Source organism: Saccopteryx bilineata, chromosome 9, assembly GCF_036850765.1.
Source record: "Saccopteryx bilineata isolate mSacBil1 chromosome 9, mSacBil1_pri_phased_curated, whole genome shotgun sequence".
Classification (NCBI taxonomy): domain Eukaryota; kingdom Metazoa; phylum Chordata; class Mammalia; order Chiroptera; family Emballonuridae; genus Saccopteryx; species Saccopteryx bilineata.
Genome location: NC_089498.1, coordinates 75,676,010 through 75,699,495, shown reverse-complemented (window position 1 = coordinate 75,699,495; position 23,486 = coordinate 75,676,010). Strand labels below are relative to the sequence as shown.

Here is a 23,486-nt window from a genome sequence, read left to right as displayed (position 1 = left end):
ACCTTTTTTTTCTTCCTTTCTCTTTTTTTCCTCTTTTTATTTTTTCTCATTTGATCATCATTTATCAACAAATTATTTCATTCTGGATTCATATTTTTCTTTGTGATATTTTGTGTCTTTTTTACTTTATTATTTTTTTTCTAGGCACACTCTTAGGTAAGAGGTGCTTTTTAAAATTCATTTTAGAGAGGAGATGGAGAGACAGAGAGAGAGAGAGGAGAGACAGAGAGAGAGAGAGGAGAGACAGAGAGAGAGAAGGGGGGAGGAGCTGGAAGCATCAACTCCCATATGTGCCTTGACCAGGCAAGCCCAGGGTTTTGAACCGGTGACCTCAGCATTTCCAGGTCAACACTTTATCCACTGCGCCACCACAGGTCAGGATTTACTTCATTTTTTATCTCTTTGTCATTTCCCCCAGCTCTGGTTCCCTGTTCTGTATAGTTTTTGTTCCACTTATCATAATAGAATTTTCATTTATTCACTGTATTTCTTCAATTTTTATTTTATTTTTTAATCATCTCTTATTAGTGTTATTAATAATACCATTCTCAAATGCCATTAAGGAAAAAGAAATCAAATATCATGAATACAAAAGACAGAAATGTAGCTCAGATAAATGATAAAAAAATCTCTAGGAAAAAAATTTCAATTGCTTGGAAAATTTGGAGTTAAATGACAGAGAATAAAAAGTTGAAGTCCTAAAATAACTCAGGGAAATACAAGAAAGCATGGAAAAGCAATTTAGAGAGCTCAAAAAACAATTCAATGAACAAAAAGAATACATCATCAGGAAATAGAAACTATGAAAAGGAATCAAACAGAGATGGGAAAACTCAATACATGAACTGAAAAAGGAGGTAACAAGCTTAGCTAGTAGAACAGGCCAAATAGAGGAGAGAATAGTGACATAGAAGACAGGCAACTAGAGACTACAGAGAGAAGAGTAGACTCACGAATTAAAAAAAAAAGAGAAATCCCTACAGGAATTGTCTGACTTCATCAGAAAGAGCAACTATATCAGCAATGGGTATATCAGAAGGAGAAGAGAGAGAAAATGAATGGAGAACATATTCAAACAAATAATAGATGAGAACTTCCCAAGCCTGTGGAAAGATTTAGAGCCTCGAATCCAAGAAGCAAACAGAACACCGAATTACCTTAACCCAAACAGACCTACTCCAAGACACATCATAATGAAATTATTACAAACCAATGACAAATAAAAAATCCTCAAGGCAGCCAGGGAAAAGAAGAATACAACATATAAAGGAAGGCCCATTAGGTTATTGTCAGATTTCTCAGCAGAAACTCTACAAGCCAGAAGAGAGTGGACCCCAATATTTAAAGTACTGAAAGAGAGGAACTTCTAGCCCAGAATACTATATCCATCAAAGCTATCCTTCAAATACGAAGGGGAAATAAAAACATTCACAGATATAGAAAAGATGAGGAAATTTATCACCAGAAAACCCCCACTTCAGGAAATACTAAAGGAGATTATTCAGCTAGATACAAAGAACAAAACAAAACAAAATTACAAGTAAAAGCTCCATCAAAATCACAATAAAAACAAGATTAATCTGTAACAATAAAAACAAAAAAGGGGAGAGGACAAAGATTAGCAGTAGCAAAGGAAGATGGAGTGCAGAAGCACTCATGAGATAATGAACTACAATCAATATGATATATATCCTTTTTATTACCTAATGGTAACCACCCCTGAAAAAACCACTACATAAAAACATGGCTTAAAAAAAGAAGAAACACAGGAAAGAAGTATGGAATACAACCAAACAAAAACAAATGACAGAAAAACAAAAGAGAAGAACCAAACAGGATACAGAGCTATCAGAAAGCAATATATAAAATGGCAATTGAAAACCCTCAAGTTTCAAGTTTCAATAATTACACTAATGTAAATTCATTGAACTCACCAATAAAAAGACACAGAATAACAGAATGGATCAAAAAAGGAAATCCAACTGTATGCTGCCTTCAAGAAACACATCTAAGCTACAAGGATAAAAACAAGTTCAAAGTGCAAGGTTGGAAAACGATTCTCCAAGCAAATAACATCCAAAGAAAAGGAGGTTTAGCCATACTCATATCTAACAATACTTACTATAAGACAGCAAAGGTAATCACAGACAAAGATGGTCATTTCATGATAAAGGGGATATTGAATCAAGAACACATAACACTTCTTAATATATCTGCACCAAACAAAGGAGCACCAAAGTATATAAGACATCTACTAACTGATCTAAAAATAAAAACTGACAAAAATACAATACTTAGAGACCTCAATACACCTCTGATGGCTCTAGATCGTTAATCCAAACAGAAACTCAATAAAGAAATATGGGCTTTAAATGAAACAGTAGAACAATTGGTTATAATAGACATCTACAGGACATTTCATCCCAAAACGTCAAGAGTATAAATTTTTCTCCAGTGTACATGGAACATTCTCAAGAATTGACCATATGTTGGGCCACAAAACTAACATCAACAAATTCAGAAAGACTGAAATTATACCAAGTATATTCTCTGACCATAAAGCTTTGAAAGTAGAATTCAACTGCAAAAAAGAAGTAAACAAACCCACAAACATGTGGAAATTAAACAACATACTTCTAAAAAATGAGTGGTTCAAAGAAGAAATAAAAGCAGAGATCAAAAGATACATACAGACAAACAAAAATGACAATACGACATATCAGAATCTCTGGGATGCAGCAAAAGCAGTAATAAGAAGGAAGTTCATATTACTACAGGCTTATATGAACAAAAAAGAGAGAACCCAAGTAAACAACTTAATATCACATCTTAAGGAACCAGAAAAAGAAGAACAAAGGCAACTCAAAACCAGCAAAAGAAAGGAAATAATAAAAATCAGAGCAGAAATAAATGAAATAGAGAACAGAAAAACTATAGAAAAAAATCAATAAAACAAGGAGCTCATCTTTGCAAAGATCAACAAAATTGAAAAACCTTTGGCAAGACTCACCAAGGAAAATGATAAAAGGACTCATATAAACAAAATCCAAAATGAAAGAGGAGAAATCACCACAGATATCATAGATATACAAAGAATTATCATAAAATACTTTGAAAAACTATATGCCACCAAATTTAACAATCTAGAAGAAATGGATGAATTCCTTGAACAATACAATCTTCCTAGACTGAGTCATGAAGAAGTAAATAGCCTAAACAGACCCATAAGCAGGGAGGAAATAGAAACAACAATCAAAAACCTTCCAGCCTGACCTGTGGTGGCGCAGTGGGTAAAAGTGTTGACCTGGAATGCTGAGGTCACCGGTTCAAAACCCCAGGCTTGCCTGGTCAAGGCACATATGGGAGTTGATGCTTCCTGCTCCTCCCTCTGTTCTTTCTATCTCTTTCCTCTCTCTGTCTCTTTCTCTCTCTGTGTCTCCTCTCTCTAAAAAAATGAATAAAATGTAAAAAATAAAAAAAAATTAGATTTAAAAATACAAATTTATAAAAGAAAACAACAACAACAACAACGCATTGTGCCCGGCTGGATGGCTTGGTTGGTTAGACTGTCATTCTGAAGCACAGAGGTTGCCAGTTCAATCCCTGGTTGGGGCACATACAAGAACAGATGTTCCTGTCTTTCTACTGCATTCTTCCTTTCTTTCTCTAAAATCAATAAAATAAACACTTTAAAAAAAAAAAAAAAACCTTCCAAAAAATAAAAGTCCAGGGACAGATGGCTATACTAGTGAATTCTATCCAACATTGAAAGAAGACTTGGTTCCTATTCTATTCAGTCTTCCAAAAAATTGAAGAAGAAGCAATACTTCCAAACATAATATTTTGTGAGGCCAACATAACCCTCATACCAAAACCTGGCAAGGACAACACAAAAAATGAAAACTACAGACAAATATCTCAGATGAATACAGATGCTAAAATCCTAAACAAAATACTAGCAAATCGAATACAACAACTCATTAAAAAGTAATTCATCATGATCAAGTGGGATTCATCCTGGAATCACAAGTATGGTTCAACATATGTAAAACAATTAATATAATGCACCATATCAACAAAACAAAAAACAAAAACCATATGATCCTATCAATAGATGCAGAAAAGGCATTCGATAAAATACAACATCATTTTATGTTTAAAACACTCAACAAAATGGGTTTTGAGAAGGAAAATATCTCAACATAATAAACGCCATTTATGACAAACTGTCACTGAACATGATATTAAATGGCAAAAAACTGAGGACTTTTCCTCTAAAATCAGGAACAAGACAAGATTTCCCACTCTCTCCACTCTTATTCAACATAGTGGTGGAAGTTCTATCCAGAGCAATCGACAAGAGAAAGAAATAAAAGGCATTCATATTGGGAAAGAAGAAGTAAAAGTTTCACTTTTTGCAGATGATATGATCCTGTACATCAAAAACCCCAAAGCCCTGGCCGGTTGGCTCAGCGGTAGAGCGTCGGCCTAGCGTGCGGAGGACCCAGGTTCGATTCCCGGCCAGGGCACACAGGAGAAGCGCCCATTTGCTTCTCCACCCCTCCGCCGCGCCTTCCTCTCTGTCTCTCTCTTCCCCTCCCGCAGCCAAGGCTCCATTGGAGCAAAGATGGCCCGGGCGCTGGGGATGGCTCTGTGGCCTCTGCCTCAGGCGCTAGAGTGGCTCTGGTTGCAACATGGCGACGCCCAGGATGGGCAGAGCATCGCCCCCTGGTGGGCAGAGCATCGCCCCATGGTGGGCATGCCGGGTGGATCCCGGTCGGGCGCATGCGGGAGTCTGTCTGACTGTCTCTCCCTGTTTCCAACTTCAGAAAAGTGCAAAAAAAAAAAAAAACCCCAAAGACTCCACAAAAATACTATTAGAAACAATAAACCAATATAGTAAGGTCGCAGGATACAAAATTAATGTACAGAAGTCTATTGCCTTCCTATATGCCAACAATGAAACATCGGAAAATGAACTAAAAAAAATAATCCCTTTTACGGTTGCAACAACAACAAAAAAATACCTAGGAATAAACATAACAAAGAATGTAAAGGACCTATATAATGAAAACTACAAAGCATTGTTAAGGGAAATTGAAAAAGATACAATGAAATGGAAAAATATTCCTTGTTCTTGGATGGGAAGAATAAATATAGTCAAAATGACCATATTACCCAAAGCGATATACAAATTTAATGCAATTCCCATCAAAATTCCAATGTCATTTTTTTTTAAAGAAATGGAACAAAAAATCATATGGTTTATAAGGAACTAGAAAAACCCCGACTAGCCAAAGTAATCCTAAGGAAAAGGAATGAAGCTGGGGGCATTACAATACCTGACTTCAAATTATATTACAGAGCCATGATAATAAAAACAGCATGGTATTAGCAGAAAAAGAGACCTACAACCAATGGAAACGAATTGAGAGCCCAGAAATAAAACCACATATACATGGAAAAATCATCTTTGACAAAGGAGCCGAAAACAGCCTGACCAGGCGGTGGCGCAGTGGATAGAGTGTTGAACTGGGATGCGGAGGACCCAGGTTCAAGACCCCAGAGGCACCAGCTTGAGCACGGCCTTATCTGGCTTGGGCAAAAAGCTCACCAGCTAGGACCTAAGGTCACTGGCTCGAGCAAGGGGTTACTCGGTCTGTTGAAGGCCCATGGTCAAGGCACATATGAGAAAGCAATCAATGAACAACTAAGGTGTTGCAACGAAAAACTGATAATTGATGCTTCTCATCTCTCTTTGTTCCTGTCTGTCTGTCCCTATCCATCACTCTCTCTGACTTTCTCTCTGTCCCTGAAAAAAAAAACAAAAAACCAAAACACACAATGGAGAAAAGAAAGCCTCTACAATAAATGGTGCTGGGAAAACTGGAGAGCCACATGCCAAAGAATGAAACTCAACTACAGTTTGTCCCCTTGTACCAAAATTAATTCAAAATGGATCAAAGACCTAAATATAAGACCTGAAACAATAAATAACATAGAAGAAAACTTAGGAACTAAACTCATGGCCATTGGCCATAAAGAGCATTTTATGAATTTGACTCCAAAGGCAAGGGAAGTGAAGGCAAAGATAAATGAATGGGACTAAATCAGACTAAGAAGCTCTTGCACAGCAAAAGAAACTGACAATAAAACAGACAGCCAACTAAATGGGAGATAATATTTACAAACAACATCACAGATAAAGGCCTAATATCCAAAATATACAAAGAACTCACAAAACTCAACAACAAACAAGCAAATAATCCAATAAAAAAATGGGAAGAAGACATGAACAGACAATTCTCCCAGGAAGAAATACAAATGGCCAACAGATATATGAAAAGATGCTCATCTTCACCAGCTATTAGAGAAATGCAAATCAAAACTAAAATGAGCCTGACTGGGCGGTGGCGCAGTGGATAGAGTGTCGGACTGGGATGCGGAAGACCCAAGTTTGAGGCCCCGAGGTCGCCAGCTTGAGCGTGGGCTCATCTGACTTGAGCAAAAGCTCACCAGCTTGGACCCAAGGTCGCTGACTCAAGCAAGAAGTTACTCAGTCTGCTGAAGGCCCACGGTCAAGGCACATATGAGAAAGCAATCAATGAACAACTAAGGTGTCGCAACAAAAAACTGATGATTGATGCTTCTCATCTCTCTCCGTTCCTGTCTGTCTGTCCCTATCTATCCCTCTATCTGACTCTCTGTCTCTGGAAAAAAAAACAAACTAAAATGAGATACCACCTCACGCCTGTTAGATTAGCTATTATCAATAAGACAGGTAATGAAAAGTGTTGGAGAGGCTGTGAAGAAAAAGGAACCCTCATTCACTGTTGGTGGGAATGTAAAGTAGTACAACCATTATGGAAGAAAGTATGGTGGTTCCTCAGAAAATTAAGAATAGAACTACCGCCCTGGCCGGTTGGCTCAGCGGTAGAGCGTCGGCCTAGCGTGCAGAGGACCCGGGTTCGATTCCCGGCCAGGGCACACAGGAGAGGCACCCATTTGCTTCTCCACCCCTCCGCCGCGCTTTCCTCTCTGTCTCTCTCTTCCCCTCCCGCAGCCAAGGCTCCATTGGAGCAAAGATGGCCTGGGCGCTGGGCATGGCTCTGTGGCCTCTGCCTCAGGCGCTAGAGTGGCTCTGGTCGCAACATGGCGATCCCCAGGATGGGCAGAGCATCGCCCCCGGTGGGCAGAGCGTCGCCCCATGGTGGGCGTGCCGGGTGGATCCCGGTCGGGCGCATGCGGGAGTCTGTCTGACTGTCTCTCCCTGTTTCCAGCTTCAGAAAAATGAAAAAAAAAAAAAAAAAAAAGAACTACCATATGACCCAGCAATCTCTCTACTGGGTATCTACCCCCAAAACTCAAAAACACTGGTACAGCCTGACCAGGCGGTGGCGCAGTGGATAGAGTGTCAGACTGGGATGCGGAAAGACCCAGGTTTGAGACCCCGAGGTCACCAGCTTGAGCGCGGGCTCATCTGGTGTGAGCAAAAAGCTCACCAGCTTGGACCCAAGGTCGCTGACTCGAGCAAGGGGTTACTCGGTCTGCTGTAGCCCCCCCCCCAATCAAGGCATATATGAGAAAGCAATCAATGAACAACTAAGGTGTTGCAATGAAAAACTGATGAATGATCCTTCTCATCTCTTTCTGTTCCTGTCTGTCTGTCTCTGTCTATCCCTCTCTCTGACTCTCGCTCTGTCTCTGAAATAAATAAAAATTAAAAAAAAACAACAACACTGGTACGTAAAGACACATGCAGCCACATGTTCATTGCAGAATTGTTCACAGTGGCCAAAACATGGAAACAACCAAAAAGCCCTTTATAGATGATTGGATAAAGAAGATGTGGTACATATGTACTATGGAATACTACTCAGCCATAAGAAATGATGACATCGGATCATTTACAAGAACATGGATGGCCCTTGATAACATTATACTGAGTGAAATAATTAAGTCAGAAAGAACTAAAAACTGTATGATTTCATACATAGGTGGGACACAACATTGAGACTCAGGGACATGGACAAGAGTGTGGGGGTTACCAGGGGGACAGCAAGGGAAAAAAGGGAGGGGGTGCGGGAGGGGAGGGGCATAAAGAAAACCAAATAGAAGGTGACGGAAGACAATTTGACTTTGGGTGATGGGTATACAACATAATGAAATGTCAAAATGATCTGGAGATGTTTTCTCTAAATCTATGTACTAGTTTATTAATGTCACCCTGTTAAAATTAATTGTCTAAATAAAATTTAAAAAAAGAGAAACAAAAAAAACTACTAGACCTGATAAATGAATTCAGCAAAGTGGCAGGATATAATATTAATATTCAGAAATCAGTGGCATTTTTGTACACCAACAATAAAGTGTCTGAAGGAGAAATTAAGGAAAAAATCCCCTTCACTATTACAAAAATAAATAAATAAATAAATAAAGTACCTAGGAGTAAACTAACCAAGAAGGTAAAAGACTTGTACTTGGAAAATTATAAGACATTGAAAAAAGAAATCAAGGCCTGACCAGGTGGTGGTGCAGTTTATAGAGCGTCAGACTGGGACGTGGAGGATTCAGGTTCGAGACCTGGAGGTTGCCAGCTTAAGCCCAAGGTCACTGGCTCGAGCAAGGGATACACTCGGTCTGCTGTAGCCCCCCAGTCAAGGCACATATGAGAAATCAATGTGCAACAATCAATGAACAACTAAGGTGCCGCAACAAAGAATTGATGCTTCTCATCTCTCTCGCTTCCTGTCTGCCTGTCTCTATCAGTCTCTCTCTGACTCTCTCTGTCTCTGTTACAAAAACAAAACAAAACAAAGAAGAAATCGAGGAAGATACAAATAAGTGAAAGCATATACCGTTTTCATGGATAGAAAGAATAAACATCATTAAAATGTCTATATTACCCAAAGCAATTTATAGATTCAATGCAATTCCTATTAAAATACCAATGGCATACTTCAGCCCTATTCGGTTGGCTCAGTGGTAGAGCGTCGGCCTATCGTGCGGAGGACCCGGGTTCGATTCCCGGCCAGGGCACACAGGAGAAGCGCCCATTTGCTTCTCCACCCCTCCACTGCGCTTTCCTCTCTGTCTCTCTCTTCCCCTCCCGCAGCTAAGGCTCCATTGGAGCAAAGATGGCCTGGGCGCTGGGCATGGCTCTGTGGCCTCTGCCCCAGGCGCTAGAGTGGCTCTGGTCGCAACATGGCGACGCCCAGGATGGGCAGAGCATCGCCCCCTGGTGGGCAGAGTGTCGCCCCATGGTGGGCGTGCCGGGTGGATCCCGGTCGGGCGCATGCGGGAGTCTGTCTGACTGTCTCTCCCTGTTTCCAGCTTCAGAAAAAAGAAAAAAAAAAAAAAAAGAACTGGTGGGCCATTAGCTTTAATCCTAGCTTGCACTGGCGGGCAAGTAAAAACACACACTGGGCTCCAAAACCCACTCATTCAGTGCTCACAAAGCTACTGACTTATCCGAAATTCCTAGAATCAAAGGTTTCTAGCTCACCAGCCTTATTCACCTCTGTTCCCCATCTCCTTCTCTCTACACAAACTGGCTTCTCCTTCAGCATTCTGCCATCTTGGGTACCTCTCCTCTCCTTCACGTGGCCTCTCTCTGCTCTCCCCTCTAACACTAATCTCAAGAACCGAGGGAGAGCAAACTCCAGGTCTGCCCCACTTCATAGTGTAGAAATCCAAACCTTTAATCCAATATACAAACAAAGATGTCTCTGATACAAAGTCACTTATCTGAGGCATAATGGGATTCCTCATGAGAATGCACCACCCCACATCAGAAAGGGGGGGGAAAGGCTTAGTCTTAAAACTAAGCCTTAGTCTATAAGGATCCCGCCTGCTTACAGCCTGTCCCCCCACATCCAATGCAAACTATAAGCGAGCAAACATGTATATAATATTTACAAACTTATTTGATCAACAAGAAACAACAATATAACTATCCAAAATTATATACACAGAGAAAAAAGTCCAAAAAAATTAAAGTATCTGAGGGATCAAAATATAGGAGTAACTACAGTCCTGAGGGATGGTGGGGGGACAGAAAAAATACCTGAAGAAATAATGGCTAAAAACTTTCCAAATAAAATAAACCCACAAATCCAAATAGCTCAACAAACTTCAAGCAGAAGTAACATGAAGAAAATTACATCAAGGCAAAGCATAATCAGATTGCTCAAAACTAGTGATAAAAAGAAAATCTTAAAAGCAGCCAGAGGAAAAAAAGACATACACAGTATTGGGCAGATAAAATATATTATGCTCATTTTGTTAAAGATGGTGCTGCCCATATGGAAACCATCACCCAAGTGATATTAATGTGTGTTGGGGGCGGGCTGTGGGCAGGCAGGATCCTTGTAGCCTGGGGCTTGGTTTTAGGACGAAGCCTTTCCCATCCTTTTTGATGTGGAGTGGTGCAATCCCATCATGCCTCAGATAAGTGACTTTGTATTAGAGACTTCCCTATTTTGTATATTGGATTAAAGGTTTTGATTTCTGCACTATAAAGTGGGGCAGACCAGAAACTTGCTCTCTCGGGTCCTGAGATTAGCATTAGAGGGGAGAACAGAAAAGGACAGCAGAGATAGGCCACGTGGAGGAGGCCAGGAGAGGCAGCAAGATGGTGGAGTGTTGAAAGAGAAGCCAGTTTGTGCAGAGTTTGTGTAGGGAGAAGGAAGGAGATGGGGAACAGAGGTGAATGAGACTGGTAAGCTAGAAACCTTTGATTCTAAGAAACTTGGATAAGTCAGTGGCTTTGTGAGCACCGAATGAGTGGGTTTTGGAGCCCAGTGTGTGTTATTACTTGCCCGTTGGGTGCAAGCTAGGATTAAAGCTAATGGCCCACCAGTTCTTGGCTCCATTGTTTCATTACCATCTGTCCAAATCTAATGCGAACCTGCATGGGCCAGGCTGCTGTAATGGTGGCCGCGGCTACTGGTTTTACACACAGGAACAAAGAAAAGGATGACATGAGATTTCTTGTCATAAACAATGCAATTGAGAAGACAGTGGACGTCTTTAAAGTACTGAGAGAAAAACTGTCTACCTAAAATTCCATACTCTGCAAAATTATCTTGAAAAAAATGAAAGCATTCATCACCAACAGACATACATACAAGAAATGTTAGAGGGTATCCTTTAGGTTGGATAATTAAAATAATTTTTAAACCATTTTACAGTATATAAAAGTAGGTTTAAAATTATATTCACAATGTATGCAAATACCACCACTGTCTAATTCAGAAAATTTCCATCACTCCAAAAAGAAATCCCATGTTTCCCAATTCCCCTCTTCCTCCATCCCCTGGTAACCACTAAACTACTTTTCTATCTCTATGGGCTGCCTACTCTGGACATTCTAAATGAAATCATACAACAATCTTTATTATATGCGGCTTAAGTGTCTGTCGCCGATAGCTTATTGGTTGCTTGTGTAACTGTACTAGCCAATGGGGTGAAGTTGCCACAGCTGAACGCAAATTGAGCGGGTCAGGGGGAAGGTGAACATTTGTTTGCATTGGCAATCATCTGCTTTTGAAACAATTTAAGGCTGAACGCAAATTGAGCGTGTCAGGGGGAAGGTGAACATTTGTTTGCATTGGCATCATCTGTTTTACATAAAAACTACGTCTTAACGTAATTTCTTTTAAGAATGCCTCCTAGAAAATACAGCACTGAAGAGGAGAGAAAAGGAGCTAAAGCTGCACAAAAACGGCTTTCTCAACAAAAAGAAACCACTTAGCAGAGAAAGACAAGGCTTGTTTCAGTTGCAGAGCAAATGCGTCTTTCTCGGCAAAATGAGACTGATGAGCATAGAGAAACAAGGCTTGCCTCAGATGTAAGACAAAAAAGCCTGTCTCAACAAAATGAGTCCCTTGAACAAAGGCAGGAGAGAAATGCAAAAAAACGACAGAGTAATGCTGACCGAAACACAAAAAGAATTGATTTGGCTCCATCTCAAACAGGGTTGCCATTTCAATTGAGACGTAGACAATTTACTGTAAAAGTTGCCTTTGCTATGACCATCAATAAGTCTCAGGGCCAAACGCTTAAGCGTGTTGGCATTTTTTTACCTGAGCCTGCTGCATTTGGACACAGTCAATTTTATGTTGCCTGTTCAAGAGTTCATGAAAGAACGAACGTAAAATTAAAAATAATTGATGGTCCTCTGCAAGGCGAGCTTAAAAATGATGGAAAGATCTACACAAGAAATGTGTACAAAGAGATCTTTGACATGTGAATTAACATTTTATTATTTAAATCACCTTTTTTATTGAGCTAGCGGTGTCTCTTAAGAAATGTACCGCCAGTGGTTTCCTTCATTGCACTCTACTTTAAGCAATTAAGCAAGTAGAAGGGGGAAACTCCGTGGGCACTAAGCAAAGGGGCGTCCTCGCCGCCTGCCCTGGGTAATTCAGTTTGAATTAGCAGACACCTTTGCACAAATCATTTTAATTACAATTTATAATATCTAGAACAGCGGTCACTTCGTATGACCGCCGGGCTTTCTAGTACAATATATGGTCCTTTGTGTCTGGCTCTTCTCCTTTAACATATTTTCAAGGTTCATCCATGTTTTCGCAAGCATTATTAGTTAATTCTTTTTTATGGGTAATATACCACAACAAAATATCACAGACTGGATGGCTTAAACAACAGAAATTCATTTTCTCACAAATGGTAATTTTAACATTTTGAGGACCTGCCAAACTGTCTCTATTACAGCAATGGCTCCACCACTTATATTCTCACCAGCAATGTGCAATGTGTGAAAGTCATATATATAAATATAAATATAAATATATATTTTTCTATCTTAGCAGGTATGAAGTGATATCTCATTGTGGTTTTGGTTTTATTTTGCATTTCCCTAATAAATAATGATGTTGAACATCTTTTCATGTACTTATTGGTCATTTGTATATCTTCTTTGTAGAAAGGTTTATTCAGGTGTTTTGCCCTCTTTTTTTTTGTATTTTTCTGAAGCCAGAAACGGGGAAGCAGTCAGACAGACTCCCGCATGCGCCCGGCTGGGATCCACCCGGCATGCCCACCAGGGGGCGATGCTCTGCCCATCCAGGGTGTCACTCTGTTGCGACCAGAGCCACTCTAGCGCCTGAGGCAGAGGCCACAGAGCCATCCTCAGCTCCCGGGCCAACTTTGCTCCAATGGAGCCTCGGCTTGCGGGAGGGGAAGAGAGAGACAGAGAGGAAGGAGAGGGGGAGGGGTGGAGAAGCAGATGGGCGTTTCTCCTGTGTGCCCTAGCCAGGAATCGAACCCAGGACTCCCGCACGCCAGGCCGATGCTCTACCATTGAGCCAACCGGCTAGGGCCTGTTTTGCCCATTTTTAATTAGATTTGTCCTTTTATTGTTGAATTCTATTCTTTATATATTGTGGCTACTAAAGTCTTATGAGTTGTGTGACTTGCACATATCTGCTCCCATTCTGTGGTGGGTTTCTCACTTTCTGGATAATGTATTTGATGCAAAAAAGTTTATTATTCTGATGAAGTCCAATCTGTTTGTTTTTTCTTTTGTCATTTGTCAGTGGTGTTATATCTAAGAACCCACTGCCAAACCAAAAAATAAACCCACAGATGCAAATAGCTCAACAAACTCCAAGGAGAAGTAACATGAAGAAAACATCAAGACATAGCTCATGCCAATCTCATGAAGATTTACTCTCATGTTTTTTTCTAAGAGTTACATAGTTTTAATTCCTAAATGTGAGTATTTTTTTCCATTTTTAGTTGATATTTTATATATGGCATCAAGGAATGGTCCAACTTCATTCTTCTCCATGTGGCTATCCAGTTTTTCATACCATTTGTTGAAGAAATTACCCCCCCCCCCCATTGAATGATTGCAGCACCCTTGTTGAAAATCAATTGGTAATAAATGTGTGGATTTATTTCTGGACTTTTGATTGTATTTCATTTATCTATATGTCTGTTTTATGCCAATATCACACTGTTTGATTACTGTAGCTTGTTATTAAATTTTAAAATCAGGTAGTGTTATGAGTTTCAGGATTAGCTTGTCCATTTCTGTACAAGAGGCAGTTGGTATTTTGATAAGGATCGTATACAACCTGTAAATCTATTTTGGGGGTATTGCCATTTTAACAATAGTAAGTCTTTCAATTCATAAACACAGATATCTTTCCATTTTTTTTAGGTTTTCTCTAATTTCTTTTAATGTTTTGTAGTTTTCAGTGTACAAGTCTTATACTTCCTTGATTAAGTTTATTCCTAAGTATTTTATTTTTTGATACTGTAATAAATGAATTGTCTTCTTAATTTTAGTTTCAATTGTCCATTTAGAGAGGCTGGAAGAGTTTTGAGAAGCAGGATGGAGCAGGCATAAATTGCCTTGAACAGACTTGGTAAAAATCAGAATTTGGAGGATGCTGTAGGGGAGGACTCCAAAGGAAATAAGGAACATTTTATTAGAAAGTGGAAGAAGGGAGATGCTTGTTATTTGGTGGCAGAAAGGTTAATGAAATGGTCTCCTGGGGTAATGTGAAAAGCAGAACTTTTAAGTGATGGTCTTGGTTATATAGCTAAGGAGATTGCTAAAGTGTTGAAGATGAGGCATGATTTTTTCCTGGCTGCTTATAGTAAGACACGAGATGCAAGAGATAAATTGAGGGGAAAAATTACTAAACATAATAAAAACCAAGACTGATGGCATTGAAAAATCTCAGTTTTTCTAGATCGCAAAAGATTCTAAGTGACAGAAGGCTGTCAGACCCCCAAAACTGTGCTAACAGGAATCAGCCTGATAAAACTACTTAGCTGCAAACATGTGCCTTTATGAAAAAGGAAAGATGACTCAGTGGGTGAAACCAAGAGCCCAGGTAGTAGAGCAGAGGGCTGAGAGGATTGTTTCCAGGCTTGAAACTTAATGAAGGAATTCCCAATATTTTCCCAACAGGATTTCAGAATTGACATGGATCCTTTTTAACTTTCCATTCCCCTGCCCCCTCCTTTTTAACTGGAATGTCTATAAATGTTATCCTTCCTCTGGCCCACTATTGTATGTTGGGTGTGGAGTCAGATAACTTGTCTCTAGGATTGCAATGGCTAGATTATATAGTTAGATGTTTATATACCTGTGTATATTACCTTTAGTTTCACAGGACTATGGATGGGAAGGAATTGTGAACTACTAACTTTACTAAATATATTACATCAAAGAACTTGATTCATAGAAGCACCTGATTTAGATGATAAGATTTTGGAACTCTGTGCTGATAGCTATATTAAGATGAGTCTCTTGGAAACCTTGGAAGAGAGTTGAATGTGGGAGCACAGGAATCATTGGGGCCAGTAGAAGGATTATAGTGGACGGATGCTAAGGTGGCTTCTCTGTGATGCTGACCTCTTGGTGTTCACACCTTTGTGTAATCTCCTCCCTTTGAACGTGAGCAGGACCTGTGACATTTTTTTTCAGACCAGTAGGTGATGGTAAAAGTGATGGGATATCAAAAAAAAAAAAGTGATGGGATATCACTCCCATGATTGTATTATATAAGCAGTTCTGTCTTGCTAATAGTTCTTAGTGTTTCTTGCTGGTTTTGAAGAAGAAATGAATACTAAAGCTGGCATGAATACTAAAGCTACAAGAAAATACTAAAGCTTCCAAGAACACAAAATGAGAAGTGCATCTTTTTCTATTTGAGCATCTATGTGAGAACCCAGGCCTTGCCAACACTTTGAAAGGCAGCCTTTTGAGATCCCAAATAGAGGACTAACTAAGCCATTCTTGGACTCTGACCCACAAATCTGTGAGATAATAAATGTGTTGTTTGAAGCAGCTAAGTTTGTGATACACAGAAAAGCAATACAAAAAATTCTTTAAAAGTTGAATATACACTTAACCATATAATGCAACTATTCCATTCACAGAAATTTACCCAAGAGAAAAGGAAATAAATTTCCAAAAAATTCTTGCACACTAGTGTTCATAACATCTTTTTCTATGACCATACCGCCTTGAACGTGCTGGATCTTTTTTTTTTTTTAAATTTTATTTATTCATTTTAGAGAGGAGAGAGAAAGGGAGAGAGACAGAGAGGGAGAGAGAGAGAGAGAAGGGGGAGGAGCAGGAAGCATCAACTCCCATATGTGCCTTGACCAGGCAAGCCCAGGGTTTCGAACCAGCGACCTCAGCATTTCCAGGTCGACGCTTTATCCACTGCGCCACCACAGGACAGGCTGGATCTTGTCTAATCTCTGAAACTAAGCAGGGTCTGACCTGGTTAGTACTTGGATGGGAGACCACCCGGGAATATCGGGTACTGTAGGCTTGCCTGGCAGGTGGTGGCACAGTGGAGTGAATGTCAGCCTGGGATCCTGAGGGCCCTGGTTCAAAACCCTGAGGTCACTGGCTAGAATGCTCACTCAGCAGCTTGAGCATGGGCTTTTCAGATTGACCATGGGGTCACCAGCTTGAGCCTGGGGTCATCGACATGATCCCAAGGTCAGTGGCTTGAGCCCAAAGGTAGCTAGATTGATCAAGGGGTCACTGGTTCCACTTGAGCCCCCCAATCAAGGCACATATGAGAAACAATCTGTAAACAACTAAAGTGAAGATACTACGAGTTGATATTTCTCATCTCTCTTCTCCCCCTCCCTTCCTTCCTGTTTCTCTCTCTCTAAAAAGAAAACCCCAAAGCACATGTTTACATTTAACAGTCGAAACCTGAAAATAATCCAAATGTCCATCAACCAATAAATAGATAAATAAATTATGGAATAATGAAATACAACTGAGCAATAAAAGAAATAATTAACACATACAGGACATGGATGAATCCCAAAATGATCATGCTGAGTGAAAGAAACTAATAGAAGAGTAAATGCCATCTGATTCAATTTATATGAAATTCTTCAAAACAAAAACTAATCTGGGCCCTGGCCGGTTGGCTCAGCGGTAGAGCGTCCGCCTGGTGTGCGGGGGACCCGGGTTCGATTCCCGGCCAGGGCACATAGGAGAGGCACCCATTTGCTTCTCCATCCCCCGCCCCTCTTTCCTCTCTGTCTCTCTCTTCCCCTCCTGCAGCCAAGGCTCCATTGGAGCAAAGATGGCCCGGGCGCTGGGGATGGCTCCTTGGCCTCTGCCCCAGGCGCTGGAGTGGCTCTAGTCACGGTGGAGCGACACCCCGGAGGGGCAGAGCATCGCCCCCTGGTGGGCGGAGCGTGGCCCCTGGTGGGCGTGCCGGGAGGATCCCGGTGGGGCGCATGCGGGAGTCTGACTGTCTCTCCCCGTTTCCAGCTTCAGAAAAATACAAAAAAAAACACTAATCTGTAGTGACAGAAAGCGATTAGCTGTCACTTGGGGATGGTGGGTCAGTCAAGAGCAGGAGGGGGAGATTATAAAGGTCATCTTTGGGCCCTGGCGGGTTGGCTCAGCGGTAGAGCGTCGGCCTGGCGTGCGGAGAACCCGGGTTCGATTCCCGGCCAGGGCACACAGGAGAAGCGCCCATTTGCTTCTCCACCTCCCCCTCCTTCCTCTGTCTCTCTCTTCCCCTCCCGCAGCCAAGGCTCCATTGGAGCAAAGATGGCCCGGGCGCTGGGGATGGCTCCTTGGCCTCTGCCCCAGGCGCTAGAGTGGCTCTGGTCGTGGCAGAGCGACCCCCCGGAGGGGCAGAGCATCACCCCCTGGTGGGCAGAGCATCGCCCTGGTGGGCGTGCCGGGTGGATCCCGGTCAGGCGCATGCGGGAGTCTGTCTGTCTCTCCCCGTTTCCAGCTTCAGAAAAATACAAAAAATAAATAAATAAATAAATAAATAAATAAAAATTTAAAAAAAAAAGGTCATCTTTGGGGTGATGGATGTGTTCACTATATTAGCTGTTTCATGGTTTTATGGTTGTATACACAGGTCAACTTATCAAACTGTACCCTTTAAATATGTATGATTTATTGTGTATCAATTATTCAATAAGGCCGTTTAAAGATGTATTTGCCACTTGCATTTCTTTTTCTCCCAAGTAATTATATTCAAAGAGAAAGCACAATCTCTGTCTAATATCACAGACTAGGCCTTTACTCACCTACTCATTCTCAAACATTTTTTTTTAGCAAGAGAGACAGAGACAGAGAGAAGGACAGATAGGGACAGACAGACAGGAAGGGAGAGAGATGAGAAGTATCAACTTGTAGTTGCAGCACCTTAGTTGTTCATTGATTGCTTTCTCATATGTGCTTTGACCAGGGGGCTCCAACTGAGCCAGTGACCCCTTGCTCAAGCCAGCGACCTTGGGCTCAAGCCAGTGACCTTTGGACTCAAGGCAATGATCATGAGTCATGTCCATGATCCCACACTCAAGCCAGCAGCCCAGACTCAAGCTGGTGACCTCATGGTTTCAAACCTGGGTCCCCAGGCTGATGATCTATCCACTGTGCCACCGCCTGGTCAGGCTCAAACATTTTCTAAATATATCTTTGTTTCTGTGAGAAATACAAATATGAGTCTTTTGCACTAATGAAGCATATAATCTATAAACTGATCAGGGCTTGCAAATCATAAAGTTATTTTTTTATATTGTTTTCACAAAGATCCTTACCAGAAGCAAATGTCTCCCACTGACTACGAGTCAACTGCTCCATATAGCTCAGGACCTTGCACCACACGTCATCAAAAACATAAGCAAGGACATCCTCTTTCATGCAGTAAAATGGAGCAATAGGAGGGTACCCCAATTTCTGTTTCTCCGTAGCTGCATCTGATTTCTTTCCATGAATTCTCTCTTCCCTGTAACAGAAGCAAGATGGAAAGACTTCATGGTTATTCTGGACTGAATGCTCACCGTGGTCCTCTGCTCCTGAGGAGTGTGATTTGTGCCCTGCCCCTGGCCTCTTGCCCAGCATATGTAGCACATGTATTAAGCTGCCTTGTAAACTAAGGGGGTTCTCAGCAGAGGAGACTACATTTCCCTTATTATCTCACTCCACCCCACTGCTCTGCTGAAAAAGAAGACTGAGAATTAATTATCATTTTTTAGCTTTAAACAGATGAGCATTGTCATTTGAGTAACAAGCTGTGATAGTTAAGCATACAGAAATAATCTTTTTTGTTGTAACTGGAAGCATATAGATTAATATTAATGTGACACATTAATGTAATTCTGATTATGCTGCATAATTATTTAAGGCAATGATTCATTAGGGAGGCAGTCCACATAGATTATTTAAAAACTTTACTAATCCAAATAAACATTTGGTAATTGGCTGGCAAGGAAAAGGGAAGCCCAAAAGAACAGGAAGCAACTCTGAGGCTCTTTTGGAGACCATGTACCTCTAACCCAGAAATTCCCCGTTAGCCAAGTCTGTCTCTTCTCTGGCACAAGAGTGCCAAAAGCTCCACAATTCTGGGGGGAAAACTAGCTATATATTTGCTTACCTATGATAGGTGTATTTTAAACTAAGACAAAGCAAGTTATGGAACTGGCTTGGAGTAGGGAGAAGTATCTCAGCTTCTATCTACAGCGAAAAATAAGTTGTTTACATCTCTGATCCCCAATACCCATTCCCAGAAGTAAACATGCATCAGTCCAGAGAAACAGTTACATTATACAATGCACTTGCTTTTTTTTAATTCATTATAGAGAGAAGAGAGAGACAGAGACAGAGAGAGAGAGAAGGGGGGAGGAGCAGGAAGCATCAACTCCCATATGTGCCTTGACCAGGCAAGCCCAGGGTTTTTGAACCGGCAACCTCAGCGTTTCCAGGTTGACGCTTTATCCACTGCGCCACCACAGGGCAGGCTGCACTTGCTCTTTTACTTAACAATATATCTTGGCCCTGCTTCCCTATCAGTACATATAAATCTGCCTCTTTTAAAAAACAGCTGCAGAGCCTGACCTGTGGTGACGCAGTGGATAAAGCGTCAACCTGGAAACGCTGAGGTTGCCGGTTCAAAAACCCTGGGCTTGCCTGGTCAAGGCACATATGGGAGTTGATGCTTCCTGCTCCTCCCCCCTTCTCTCTCTCTCTGTCCCCTCTCAATAATGAATAAATAAAATCTTAAAAACAAAACAAAACAGTTGCAGAGTATTCCATCCAATATGTGTAATCTATCTAACTAGCTGTTACTGATAACCAACCTTTTGCTCTTAGAGTCAATGCTGTAATTAATATCCTTGTACATAGTTCTTTAGCTACACAGGTATTATATCTGCAGGATAAATTCCTATAAATAGAATCATTAAGTCAAAAGGTCTGTGCATTTCAATTTGAAAGATATTGCTCATTTTCCTCTAAAGAGGTAGTATAATTCTCCAGTGGTAAAAGAATATGCCTGTTTTCTCATTTAAGGAATTATCAAACTACTTTATCTTTTATTCTCTACCAGTCTGACACATAAAATAGTATCTTATAGTTTTAATTTACATCTCTGAATGAGATTGAGTTTCACTTCATATACAGAGTGGGGCGTAGATAGTTTATGTTGCGCCAGAATCATTTGCTGAACTATTGTATATATTACTTTCCTAGAGATGTTTTGGTTTATTTCTGGGCCTTCAATCTTTTAAATTAGGAACATTCTAATGGTTCAATAACTCTTGTTTTTCAGTCAATATCTCAGTGGTATCTCTAACCAGAATGCTGCCTTTCTAAAACCCTTTCCTGTATTACCTGAAAATTAATTTGAATTCATTATCAGGAAAAAGGAAAGAGACGCCTAGGGGACATCTATAAGCTATTTACATCATATTTTACATTAGTCAAATCAGCTTATTTTTATAAGCCAAAAGCAAGGGAGAAGAGTCACCTGAGGAAAAAGGAATAGAAAATAGAGATAATTTGACCCACACCAGATGAAGTAACAGGAAAAGGGTCAGTCTCTGGAAAACCATGAGAACCTAATTATGATTCTTTTGCAACAATGAGCTAGCTTAGGGGTGTTACAGGAATCTGGATTATGTTTAGCTGACCCTAGGATGTGTACATTGAGCACATGAGTAAGCATGGCTTAGTAGGAAATATGACAGTAAGAAACGTCCAGAATCATTTGCCACAATACTAACTAGACCAAACCAAACCCTTATAACCTAAAATGAAAATTTTACTCACTTCCAGATATGCTGCTGTGACTATTATCAATTCTGGAACTTTTATCTTCTTTTTTTTTTAGAGAGAGAGGGATAGACAGGGACAGACAGGAACGAAGAGAAGAGAAGCATCAATCATCAGTTTTTCATTGCACGTTGCAACACCTTAGTTGTTCATTGATTGCTTTCTCATTTGTGCCTTGACCACGGGCCTTCAGCAGACCTAGTAACCCCTTGCTTGAGCCAGCGACCTTGGGCTCAAGCTGGTGAGACTTTGCTCAAATCACATGAGCCCGCACTCAAGCTGGTGACCTCGGGGTCTCGAACCTGGGTCTTTAGCATCTCAGTCTGATGCTCTATCCACTGCGCCACCGCCTGGTCAGGCCAATTCTGGAACTTTTAAAGGCTTAAAGGAATAGTTTAAGAAATTAATGTTTCAGAAATGTAGCATGGAATAGTAAAGAGAACACTGGATTTAGAATTGGATAAGGTTTTAGTTTTAGCTTTACCTCAGACAAATTTACCTATTCTGATTCTCTTCTACCCTTAGTAAAGAGAGTAAATATTATCTATCTCACAAGACTATTGTAAGAATACAAAAATAGATAAAAAATAATCATCATTAATTATAGTCTGTGCTGAGTATAAGGTTTTATATAAACTGTATTATACCTTTTACAAAACAGGATTTATAAAAATGAAGTTCATATCTCTTCAACTACTGTTTTAAAAAGTTTCAGTGAGCCTGACCAGGCAGTGGTGCAGTGGATAGAGCATCGGACTGGGACGCAGAGGACCCAGGTTCGAAACCCTGAGGTCATTGGCTTGAGCACAGGCTCATCTGGCTTAAGCACAAGGTCACTTGCTTGAGCATGGGATCATAGACATAACCCCATGGTCACTGGCTTGAGCCCAAAGGTTGCTGGCTTGAAGCCCAAGGTTGCTGGCTTGAACCCAAGCTCACTGGCTTGAGCAAGAGGTCACTCGCTCTGCTGTAGCCCCACCCCCACCCCCAGTCAAGGCACATATGAGAAAGCAATCAATGAACAACTAAGGTGCTGAAACAAAGAATTGATGCTTCTCATCTCCCTCTCTCCTGTCTGTCTTTCCTTATCTGTCCCTCTCTGTCTCTCTGTTTCTGTCACACACAAAAAAGTTTCAGTGATTCCAGGAATTACTGGTGATAACTTACAAAGGACAAAATCAAATTATGTGAAGATAATTAACTCATGTAAAAATTTTAATGTCAAGAGGCAAATAAGGGCCCTGGTCAGTTGGCTCTGTGGTAGAGAGTATCAGCCCGGTGTGTGGAAGTCATGGGTTTGATTCTCAATCAGGCACACAGGAGAAGTGACCATCTGTTTCTCCACCCTCCTGTCCCAGCTCTCTCTATTTCTCTCTCTCATTCTCTTCCCCTCCCACAGCCATGGCTCAAATGGTTTGAGCAAAAATTGGCCCCGGGCCCTGAGGATGGCTCCACAGCCTTGCCTCAGAAACTAAAATAGCTTGGTTGCTAAACAACGGAGCAGGGGCCCAGATGGGCAGAGCATCGCCTGGTAGAGGGATTGCCAGGTGGATCCCAGTTGGGGAACATGCTGGAGTCTATTTCTGCCTCCCCGCCTCTCACTTAATAAAAAATATGTTAGAAAAAGAAGAGGCAAATAAGACTGACTGGTGATGACACAGTGGATAGAGCGTCAACCTGGGATGCAGGGGTCCCAGGTTCGGAACCCAAGGTTGCTGGCTTGAGCATGAGATCATCAACATGAGCCAAAGATTGTTGGCTTGAAACCCAAAGTTGCTGGCTTGAGCAAGGGGTCACAGCTCAGCTTGAGTCCCCTGGTCAAGGCATGTATGTATGAGAAGCAATCAATGAACAACTAAAGTGATGCAACTATGAGTTTATGCTTCTCATCTTGTTCCCTTCCTCTCTCTATCTTTCTGTCTGTGTCTTTCTCTCTTGCTAAAAAAAAACAAAAAAAAACCACCAAAAAACAAAAAACAAAAAAACCCCGCAAATGACATGCAGGGAGAAAATACACAAGGAATTCTGGTATGTGGAAGCAACAGGGATTTATATCCACAAAGCACATAATACCTGAGAAGTAACAGAAAAGAAGTAACAAAAAGTGACATAAGTTTAATTCTGGTTATACTGGTAGTATAGTTTTTAAAAAATATACACTAACACATAAAATAGGAGAGGAGTAAAAGCTTAAAAGACATAAAACTCACATATTTGTGCAATCGAATGCTAGGTATTCCTCTATTATTCCTTCAGAGACAATTACACAGTCTTCCTCTTCTTTTTCCACAGGACACAAGCTAGGGGAGTTGGCAATAGAATATGCTTTATGAACATAAGGAGTTGAAAAATGTAACTTCTTTCCCCTAATTCCAAATCTGGGAGAGAG

The 23,486-nt window shown here is 40.8% G+C and overlaps 1 protein-coding gene and 1 non-coding gene across 7 annotated transcripts in view; one reads left to right on the top strand and one right to left on the bottom strand.

Moving 5' to 3' along the window:
- The window catches only part of FAM149B1 (family with sequence similarity 149 member B1), a 98,779-nt gene that overhangs the window by 23,029 nt on the left and 52,264 nt on the right, over positions 1-23,486 (bottom strand). For all 6 annotated transcript variants that reach the window (XM_066242642.1, XM_066242643.1, XM_066242647.1 and 3 more), the window contains 2 exons: positions 23,308-23,475; positions 18,586-18,773 (listed from right to left, as the gene is read on the bottom strand). In XM_066242642.1, coding sequence (XP_066098739.1) covers positions 18,586-18,773; positions 23,308-23,475 — 356 coding nt within the window. The remainder of the gene's footprint in view (positions 1-18,585; positions 18,774-23,307; positions 23,476-23,486) is intronic.
- TRNAD-AUC (transfer RNA aspartic acid (anticodon AUC)) lies at positions 8,964-9,039 on the top strand. The gene has a single exon. It is a non-coding gene; the product is annotated as a tRNA-Asp (tRNA).